The sequence below is a fragment of the Calliphora vicina genome, chromosome 1 (assembly GCF_958450345.1).
Source record: "Calliphora vicina chromosome 1, idCalVici1.1, whole genome shotgun sequence".
Classification (NCBI taxonomy): domain Eukaryota; kingdom Metazoa; phylum Arthropoda; class Insecta; order Diptera; family Calliphoridae; genus Calliphora; species Calliphora vicina.
The window spans coordinates 53,246,816-53,257,958 of record NC_088780.1 but is presented as its reverse complement, the minus strand read 5'-3'; the positions used below and the strand labels follow the sequence as shown (position 1 = coordinate 53,257,958).

The following is an 11,143-nucleotide window of genomic DNA, read 5'->3' as shown; positions in this document are numbered from 1 at the left end:
GTACATAAAGCTCTTTACGCTTAATTAGGAAACTTACACGCCACCTTGGGTCTCACATTTTTAAAAAAAATCACCAAAAATCTATTTATAATCCGAATGAGCTGATATTTAAAATATAAGTAGTCCTACAGAAGGTCTACAAAAAACGTTCATACGCATGTAGGTTATCGCTTTTAGGTCAAGAGTTATTTAGGTTTATTTTTTTTTTTTAAATTTGCTCGATCTTTTGTCTGAATCATTATTATGACCCGAAAGTACAATCTCCGACATTACATTTAAAGATAATTTCATTGAAATGTAACACCACGCTGTAAATGGTCCATTCGGAAGGTAAAAATGCTCAATTGAATAGGGTGATGTCATTATATTCTGAATAAATTTTGTCAAAATAGAAAAAGTTGTTGTATAATTGATTTATAATCTAAAAATTTTAATTAACAAAATTCAAAATCTAAATATTGCTTTTGATATTCACCAACAAAGTGAGAAAATTCTCTAACAATTTCATAAAATAGTACCATATTTTCATAAGGCAGAAAAAAGAAATAGTTTGCTATTTTTGAAACCAAAAATCGTCAAAATGACGATAAATCTTCAAATCTGGCAGCTATGGTTATGGGGTCTAAAGAAGTCAATGTATGAATCATGGACATTTGTTTTAATAGAGGGAGGATGTAGCACTTGTAAAGTTTAAGAGGCACTTAAATTTTAATATAATTAATAACATTGTTTTTTTCTACAGAAATTTCTTATCAATTTATGAGAAATAAAAGTACCAAACCATTTTGAAATGCATACGGTGACTTTGTTATACCCTGCAACTTAAAAAGTTTCCAATATTTTCCTAGAAATATAATGTTGGAAATGTAAAAGTTAATTATTTAATAATTTATATTTAACTAGCTTGACCCGGTGCGCTTCGCTACCCCTGTCGTAGTAAAATAAAAATATATAGCCTATTGACGTTTTCCAGTAAGGATCTATCTACGTTCCAAATTTCAATAAAATCGGTTCAGCCGTTTAGGCGTGATGCTCAAACAAATAAACAAACGAACAAACTTACAAAGACATTTATATATTTATATAGATTTACTAATAGCTTTGCAATCACTTTGTAAAGAGCATTTTCTTTTTTTTTCTGCACTTAATTACTCAAAAAGGTTGTAGTGAATTTATAGATCGGACTAACATGACTAAATTTGATTAATTTTAACATTTAGTTGTAAAAACGTTTCCGAAAACTGTTTAGTATTAATTGTGCTGTTCAACAAAATACATATATCACAAATAAAAATGTTCTTTTTTAAATCATTTGTTATAAGTATTGTACTCCTACTTATAAGTTTTATATGTGAAATAGTTACATTGGAAAATAATGAGGTAATTTGAAAAAAAATAATATTCATACGAAATGTATGGGATCTATATAAAAAAATATAAAATAAAGATACTAAGATGACATAAATGAACAATGAGAATAAATAAGCCACAAAATGTATACAGTAAGAAGTAAAACTTTGGCGGGAGTGACAAATGTCTGTCAAATAGTGAATTTTATCATTAAAAACTACTTAATTTCTTACTGTACATGAAAACCCGGGCTACTAATCATGAATTATCAGGGACATTTTCCGTGAAATTCGTCTATATCAATTGATATAGACGAATTACGATTGAAATAACCATTTTTTTGACACACCAACTAAAATTGTTAAGCCAAAAAAAAAAATTATGTCACATGGATACAAAGAAATCGGTTATCACAACCCAAACTATTTTCTGTGTTTAATAAAAAACCATAATATTTTTATAAAAAAACAACAAAATTAATTAAAAATTAAATTGTTTAGGTTAAGATTTTAATACTTATTGTAAATTTCTCAAAAGAATGATTCAATAAAGAAAAAGATTAAAAAAAAAATTATTTTTAAGTTTCTAAAAGAATTTTGAAGATGCTTAACATTTTAAACTTATACTCGTATGTACCTACATTCAGATTTCATAATGTTCTATATCGAATGCTTTAACTTATGCGGACCTCTAACAACTTTTCATAAAAGCCTTGTTAAATTTTAAACGATTATTTGAAAAAATTTTACTGGTTTTTGGATTAATTAGTATTAAAAATAAAATAAAAATAATATATTTTAGTTCCAGAATTAATACTTATTCTTATCAATGATTCTTAATCTTAACTTTGGAATTATCTTTAAATATTTCAGTGCAACAAAATTATTATTGAGGGCGGAGAGCAGGCGCTTCTACAACTATTTAACGATTTTAAAGAAATAAAAACAACTATGCAAGATTTGAAGGCACAGTAAGCTAATGAAAAACTGAAACGAACAGCATGAATTTATAGACAATTTATTTTTCAGATTTGAAGATAATCAAGAAATTAATGAAACCAAAAATAAAGGTAAACTATTATATTATAGCAGCATTTGTAACAATTTTACTTTTTTACAATTTTATTTAAAGACAATGGAGCAACTTTTTTGATATTAGTAGTCAAGATGATAATAAATTTCAAAAATTCCATAAAAAATTATGATTCACATTTTCTGGTTAAAATTAAATAAATAAGCTAAACAAGTTTGCCACTATTATATACATATGTATGTATGTATTTAGCAACATAGTTATACACATTTCCATTTGAATAAGATAATAATTTTGCAATTTTGACAACAACAAAAAAAAATGGACTTATCACCTTTGCCCACACACTATAACAACGATAAAATAACAAAATAATTGTTAACAGTTTATGTATAGTTTGTAATACAAATATTTATTTGCATTTTATGAAAGCTACTTTTATGCTTTCCAGAAGCATAGAGTAACTTCGGGTAATGTGGACTACCGTTTGGTTTTTTCTAAATTTTGGCCACAATATATATGGGGGATTTCATGTCAAGTGAACCAACTTTTGAAATCGATGTCTTCCGATCGGGATGAAATTTGCACCAAGGTTAGCTCTATTGGATAGTAACTCAGACACAATTTTTCAACAACATCGGTCGAGAACTCTCTGAGTTATAGGGGGTAAAATTTTGACAATTTGGTCAAACAGGGGTTTTTTCTTATCCATGTAACTTATTACCTATTGTTCTTAGCAAAATGTGTTCCAAATAGTATAGATAGCTATTTCTTCGATCTTTCGAAAAAAAATATTTAAAAAAAAAAATAAAAAATTTTTAATATTTTTTTTCCGAAATCAAAAACTTTTTTGACTTTTTTTTAAAATACGCTATTTTTTTTTATTTTTTTTTTTCTTAAAATAAAGTTTAGATATTTTCCTTGAACACCTACTTGGTCGCTTAGTGGGATGCGAGTGGGATATCTATCAAAATAAATATTTTGTAACTCAAAACATAAAATTTTTGACTTTTTTTGCAAAATCAAAAACTTTGTTGACTTTTTTTTTTCAAAATGGACCCTTTTTTAATCTTTTTTTTTAGGTCAAACAAAAGCTTAGATATTATCCTTGAAGACCCTTTTGGTCGCTTAGTGGGATGCGAGTGGGATATCTATCAAAATAAATATTTTTTAACTCAAGACTTACAATTTTTGACTTTTTTTTTTGCAAATACGATTTTTTTTCCAAATGGGCCTTTTTTTTAAAATTTTTTTTGTAGTCAAAAGAAAGCTTAGGTCCATTCCTTTAAGATATTTTTAGTCCCTTAGTGGGATGCGAGTAGGATATCTATCAAAATAAATATTTTGTAACGCAAGACATACAATTTTTTAATTTTTTTTTGCAAAATCAAAATTTTTTTCCAATATGGGCCCTTTTTTAATTTTTTTTTTTGCTCAAAAGAAAGCCTAGGTCCATTCCTTTAAGATATTTTTAGTCCCTTAGTGGGATGCGAGTGGGATATCTATCAAAATAAATATTTTGTAACGCAAGACATAAAATTTTTTAATTTTTTTTTGCAAAATCGAAATTTTTTTCCAATATGGGACTTTTTTTTTAAATTTTTTTTTGCTCAAAAGAAAGCTTAGGTCTTTTCCTTTAAGACCTATTTTGTCACTTAGGAAGATGTGAGTAGGATATCTATTAAAATAAAAATGTTGTAACTCAAGACATTCAATTATTGACTTTTTTTTTGCAAATTCGAATTTTTTTTCAAAATGGGCCCTTTTTTAAAAATTTTTTTTTAGTCAAAAGAAAGCTTAGGTCCATTGCTTTAAGATATTTTAGGTCCCTTAGTGGGATACGAGTGGGATATCTATCAAAATAAATATTTTGTAACTCAAGATATACAATTTTTGATTTTTTGGCAAAATCAAAAACTTTTTTGACTTTTTTTTAAAATGGGCCCTTTTTGTAATTTTTTTTTTTGCTATAAAGAAAGCTTAGGCCTATTCCTTTAAGATGGTTTTGATCGCTTAGTGGGATGCGAGTGGGATATATATCAAAATAAATGTTTTGTAACTCAAGACATACAATTTTTGTGTTAAAACATTTATTTTGATAGATATCCCACTCGCATCCCACTAAGGGACTAAAAATATCTTAAAGGAATGGACCTAGGCTTTCTTTTGAGCAAAAAAAAAATTAAAAAAGGGCCCATATTGGAAAAAAATTTTGATTTTGCAAAAAAAAATTAAAAAATTGTATGTCTTGCGTTACAAAATATTTATTTTGATAGATATCCTACTCGCATCCCACTAAGGGACTAAAAATATCTTAAAGGAATGGACCTAAGCTTTCTTTTGACTACAAAAAAAATTTAAAAAAAAGGCCCATTTGGAAAAAAAATCGTATTTGCAAAAAAAAAAGTCAAAAATTGTAAGTCTTGAGTTAAAAAATATTTATTTTGATAGATATCCCACTCGCATCCCACTAAGCGACCAAAAGGGTCTTCAAGGATAATATCTAAGCTTTTGTTTGACCTAAAAAAAAAGATTAAAAAAGGGTCCATTTTGAAAAAAAAAAGTCAACAAAGTTTTTGATTTTGCAAAAAAAGTCAAAAATTTTATGTTTTGAGTTACAAAATATTTATTTTGATAGATATCCCACTCGCATCCCACTAAGCGACCAAGTAGGTGTTCAAGGAAAATATCTAAACTTTATTTTAAGAAAAAAAAAAAAATAAAAAAAAATAGCGTATTTTAAAAAAAAGTCAAAAAAGTTTTTGATTTCGGAAAAAAAATATTAAAAATTTTTTATTTTTTTTTTTAAATATTTTTTTTCGAAAGATCGAAGAAATAGCTATCTATACTATTTGGAACACATTTTGCTAAGAACAATAGGTAATAAGTTACATGGATAAGAAAAAACCCCTGTTTGACCAAATTGTCAAAATTTTACCCCCTATAACTCAGAGAGTTCTCGACCGATGTTGTTGAAAAATTGTGTCTGAGTTACTATCCAATAGAGCTAACCTTGGTGCAAATTTCATCCCGATCGGAAGACATCGATTTCAAAAGTTGGTTCACTTGACATGAAATCCCCCATATGGATATTAAAAGAGTTGTGAAGCAATAAATTAGCTAATGTATTCTCTAATGGTTTTTGCAGTTGAATATTTTTTCCGTTAAAGGATAAAAAATTTATGTGAAAATATTGTAAGGAACCCAAAAATCAGCATTAAAAAAATTGGAGGGTAATATGGACCACTATATGAGGGTAATGTGGACTAGTACTTATTTAATACATAAAATTCATGAACCAGCTAATCATGAATGATTAAAAAATTTAATTTCAATATATTTTTATTAATACAAACTAAAAAGTCGCGTTCTTGGCTTAGATAGATTGCTTAAAAGGACATAGTTATTGTCGGGTAATATGGACCAGTAGTACATAATCAAGTAATTTAAGTGGTCCACATTACACGAACTTGGGTTACAGTGGTAAAAAGTTATTTTTACCTAATAATCTAAATGTGCTTAAATTCTTACCAAATATATGCAAAACTACGTGTCCACTTTAACTATGGGGCATTTCATGTCAAGTGAACCAACTTTTGAAATCGATGTCTTCCGATCGGGATGAAATTTGCACCAAGGTTAGCTCTATTGGATAGTAACTCAGACACAATTTCTCAACAACATCGGTCGAGAACTCTCTGAGTTATAGGGGGTAAAATTTTGACAATTTGGTCAAACAGGGGTTTTTTCTTATCCATGTAACTTATTACCTATTGTTCTTAGCAAAATGTGTCCCAAATAGTATAGATAGCTATTTCTTCGATCTTTCGAAAAAAAATATTTAAAAAAAAAAATAAAAAATTTTTAATATTTTTTTTCCGAAATCAAAAACTTTTTTGACTTTTTTTTAAAACCTTTTTTTTTTTTTTTTTTTTTTTTTCTTAAAATAAAGTTTAGATATTTTCCTTGAACACCTACTTGGTCGCTTAGTGGGATGCGAGTGGGATATCTATCAAAATAAATATTTTGTAACTCAAAACATAAAATTTTTGACTTTTTTTTTTTCAAAATGGACCCTTTTTTAATCTTTTTTTTTAGGTCAAACAAAAGCTTAGATATTATCCTTGAAGACCCTTTTGGTCGCTTAGTGGGATGCGAGTGGGATATCTATCAAAATAAATATTTTTTAACTCAAGACTTACAATTTTTGACTTTTTTTTTTGCAAATACGATTTTTTTTCCAAATGGGCCCTTTTTTTTTGTAGTCAAAAGAAAGCTTAGGTCCATTCCTTTAAGATATTTTTAGTCCCTTAGTGGGATGCGAGTGGGATATCTATCAAAATAAATATTTTGTAACGCAAGACATACAATTTTTTAATTTTTTTTTGCAAAATCAAAATTTTTTTCCAATATGGGCCCTTTTTTAATTTTTTTTTTGCTCAAAAGAAAGCCTAGGTCCATTCCTTTAAGATATTTTTAGTCCCTTAGTGGGATGCGAGTGGGATATCTATCAAAATAAATATTTTGTAACAATTTTTTAATTTTTTTTTGCAAAATCGAAATTTTTTTCCAATATGGGACTTTTTTTTAAAAATTTTTTTTTGCTCAAAAGAAAGCTTAGGTCTTTTCCTTTAAGACCTATTTTGTCACTTAGGAAGATGTGAGTAAGATATCTATTAAAATAAAAATGTTGTAACTCAAGACATTCAATTATTGACTTTTTTTTTGCAAATTCGAATTTTTTTTCAAAATGGGCCCTTTTTTAAAAATTTTTTTTTAGTCAAAAGAAAGCTTAGGTCCATTCCTTTAAGATATTTTAGGTCCCTTAGTGGGATACGAGTGGGATATCTATCAAAATAAATATTTTGTAACTCAAGATATACAATTTTTGATTTTTTGGCAAAATCAAAAACTTTTTTGACTTTTTTTTAAAATGGGCCCTTTTTGTAATTTTTTTTTTTGCTATAAAGAAAGCTTAGGCCTATTCCTTTAAGATGGTTTTGATCGCTTAGTGGGATGCGAGTGGGATATATATCAAAATAAATGTTTTGTAACTCAAGACATACAATTTTTGTGTTAAAACATTTATTTTGATAGATATCCCACTCGCATCCCACTAAGGGACTAAAAATATCTTAAAGGAATGGACCTAAGCTTTCTTTTGACTACAAAAAAAAAGGGCCCATTTGGAAAAAAAATCGTATTTGCAAAAAAAAAAGTCAAAAATTGTAAGTCTTGAGTTAAAAAATATTTATTTTGATAGATATCCCACTCGCATCCCACTAAGCGACCAAAAGGGTCTTCAAGGATAATATCTAAGCTTTTGTTTGACCTAAAAAAAAAGATTAAAAAAGGGTCCATTTTGAAAAAAAAAAGTCAACAAAGTTTTTGATTTTGCAAAAAAAGTCAAAAATTTTATGTTTTGAGTTACAAAATATTTATTTTGATAGATATCCCACTCGCATCCCACTAAGCGACCAAGTAGGTGTTCAAGGAAAATATCTAAACTTTATTTTAAGAAAAAAAAAAAAAAAAAAGGACGTGTTTTAAAAAAAAGTCAAAAAAGTTTTTGATTTCGGAAAAAAAATATTAAAAATTTTTTATTTTTTTTTTTAAATATTTTTTTTCGAAAGATCGAAGAAATAGCTATCTATACTATTTGGGACACATTTTGCTAAGAACAATAGGTAATAAGTTACATGGATAAGAAAAAACCCCTGTTTGACCAAATTGTCAAAATTTTACCCCCTATAACTCAGAGAGTTCTCGACCGATGTTGTTGAAAAATTGTGTCTGAGTTACTATCCAATAGAGCTAACCTTGGTGCAAATTTCATTACGATCGGAAGACATCGATTTCAAAAGTTGGTTCACTTGACATGAAATCCCCCCTATATAAAACAACCAAACATTAAATTCTACCAAGTAACTGTACCAAATTTTGTTTCTTACTTGAGCCGAAAAAAATGTTGAGCAGGCGCATTAATTTCAATACAAGAATAAAAAGTCAACATATCAATAACTCATGAAAGCAAATGTGCAATTGTCGTTTCAAACAAATTGTAAAATGTACGACAAATCAGTTTTATCATACCTTCAATAGTTTCTGAAAAAAGACACTGGTCCACATTAGACGCATAGTCCACAATACCCGAAGTTACTCTACACTTTACGAGCTTTCGCACAAATTGCTTTTATAAAAATTATTTTGATATAATTCTAATATAGTTTATTTTCTTTTTAGCATAAGTATACTGATATCCCATGTAACCTAACGTGTAGTCAATTCCCACTTTAGTGTCTCTAAGTAATCTAGAGTGTAGCCACATTAAACATTTAGTTTGTACTGCACTTTAGAAAGTAGTTTTTATAACCTCCAGAGGTAATTTTTTGGTGAAGTTCAAAAATATTATGTCAATTCACAAGGTCTCTTATCAGTCATATTGTCATAATGTCCTAATATTTCACGACTCGGCAGCTCGGCTTAACCGACTCTTAGGCATTCGGGGCAGGTCTATTCTGGTTGGTTAGGTTAACACAATAAATATAGCATACAGATTAGTATTATTTTAGGACATTTTCTGCTTGAAAAGCTATAAAAACCATTGTGAAATATTAGGACATTACGACAATAAGACATGATAAGAGACCTTGTGAATTGACCAATTAATTCAAAATATCTGTGTAAATATCACAAACAATTTCTTACGCCCTTATATATCAACTTATATGTTTAGATCTTTAAGCACAATTTAATGAAAAGTTTGGTTTAATTGTCATCGATATACTATTTATGTGAAACTGCCATTTAAATTTAGAAATCCAAATTAATATTCAGAAAATACATATTGATATTCAGAATAGCAAAATAACATTGAGAAAAACCCAATTTAAGTTGAGAAATCTAAATTTTTTATATAAGAAATTGAAAAAAAGTGTGCCCAGCTTTTAATGAAATGGGCCCGTGAAGTAAAAGCTTGTGAGAACCCCTGTTCTGCTAGATCGTCTAAGAATTTAATAAGGATCCAGAATATAAATACATCCACCAAAATATGATTTGCTTATATACTTAGTGTAGGGTATTATATGGTCGGGCTGGACCGACTATACTTTCTTACATGATTTTATTATATGTAATTATATTTATAATTTTACTTATTTATAACAGATTTGCCAATGTTTGATATACGTGTCGATACTTTACCCAAAAAATGGTAAGTAAAAGTATGATTACACATGGCAAATATTTACAAAAAAGCGTAACAAATTTTTTTTAGCACAAATTTGTTTGACCTTACAAGTGTTTTATCAAATACAACTAAATATTTGTTTTGAATTGCCCTAAGTAAAAGGAGTATTTGAAATATTTGCCAATGCTTGACAATACCTTAAGACATACCCTATTTACATATGTACATACATATATATTATATACTTTAATACAATTTAATTTGTATGTTCAATTACAGCCAACGTGATGCACTGCCCAAAGATTGTGCTGAGGCCACAGCATGTACTCATCGCAGTGGATTTTATAAAATCCAAATTCCACCCTACACTGAGCCGCCATTTTACGTTGAATGTGATGCCAAAACCGAAGATGGCGACTGGATTGTTATACAAAGACGTCAAGATGGTTCCGTTGATTTTTATCGCGATTGGAATGAGTATGAACAGGGTTTTGGTGACATAGATGGTGAATTCTTTATCGGTTTGCATAAGTTGTATGCTCTGACCAACAACAATGGTCCGCAAGAGTTGATGGTCGTAATGGAAGATGTGAATCTGAAGACGGCCTATGCCAAATATGATGCCTTCGCAATTGCCAATGCCTCGGAAATGTACAAATTAAAGAAATTGGGAAGATATTCGGGCACAGCGGGTGATTCCTTGCAGCAGTCGGTCGGTTTTAAATTCACCACGAAGGATCGTGATAACGATAACAGTAATGAAAATTGCGCCGTTGCTTATATAGGAGCATGGTGGTATAATGCCTGTCATTGGAGGTGAATTTTATTCAACAAATTTTTAGATTCAATATGTTTTATTAGAATTTTTTGTTATTTTCTTTAGCAATCTAAATGGTCAATATGGTAATAATGAATTTGGCAAAGGTGTGAATTGGAAAACATTTAGTACTTATACTGCTTCGCTGAAATTTGACAAAATGATGATACGCCGACGTAGAGTTTAGTTGATCTGAATAATCAATGGTTTATCTTTATTCAATTTGTTTTTAAAATTAAATTATGTAACTAACTCGATCGGTTTAACATTTTTATAAAACTTATAAGATTCATTGAATTAAATATCTTCTTAGGTATGTGAATAAAATTTAAAATCCTTGTTTTTTTAGTTTAAACAAATCAGTTTATTCGCTAATCGAGAAATCAACCTCGAAAAAACCGACAGCTGTAAAACTGGAAAATCGTGTAGAGCATAGAAAGTTAAATTATTTGTGTAAGTCCCATTATTAATTCAACAGGTATACAGAGTAAAGAATAAATCTCCAGATGATACAGCAAACGAATTATCTATATTAAAGGAATCTTAAATATCATCCACTTAAATTTATTCAGCGTTTGTCATCTCACTTAGCACTGATTATGTGCATTGAACGGTTGATGTTAACTCTAGATTTTGGAAATTCCACACAAATTGAATTCATGAATTGAGACCATGAAAAACAAATTTACATGTCCAAAATGATGTTTGAAAACTAAATTATTTTTTTTTGCAAAATTTCGAATTTTTTGTTTTTT

At 28.4% G+C, this 11,143-nt stretch overlaps 1 protein-coding gene across 1 annotated transcript; it reads left to right on the top strand.

Annotated features, from left to right (window-relative positions):
* The first annotated feature begins 1,263 nt into the window (after positions 1-1,263).
* Positions 1,264-10,677, top strand: LOC135961736 (fibrinogen C domain-containing protein 1-like). Its single transcript, XM_065513293.1, has 6 exons — positions 1,264-1,380; positions 2,223-2,320; positions 2,379-2,419; positions 9,550-9,595; positions 9,851-10,387; positions 10,455-10,677. Exons 1-6 carry the CDS (start codon positions 1,294-1,296, stop codon positions 10,573-10,575), a joined length of 930 nt encoding a protein of 309 aa, XP_065369365.1. The 5' UTR covers positions 1,264-1,293; the 3' UTR covers positions 10,576-10,677.
* The last annotated feature ends 466 nt before the right edge of the window (positions 10,678-11,143 follow it).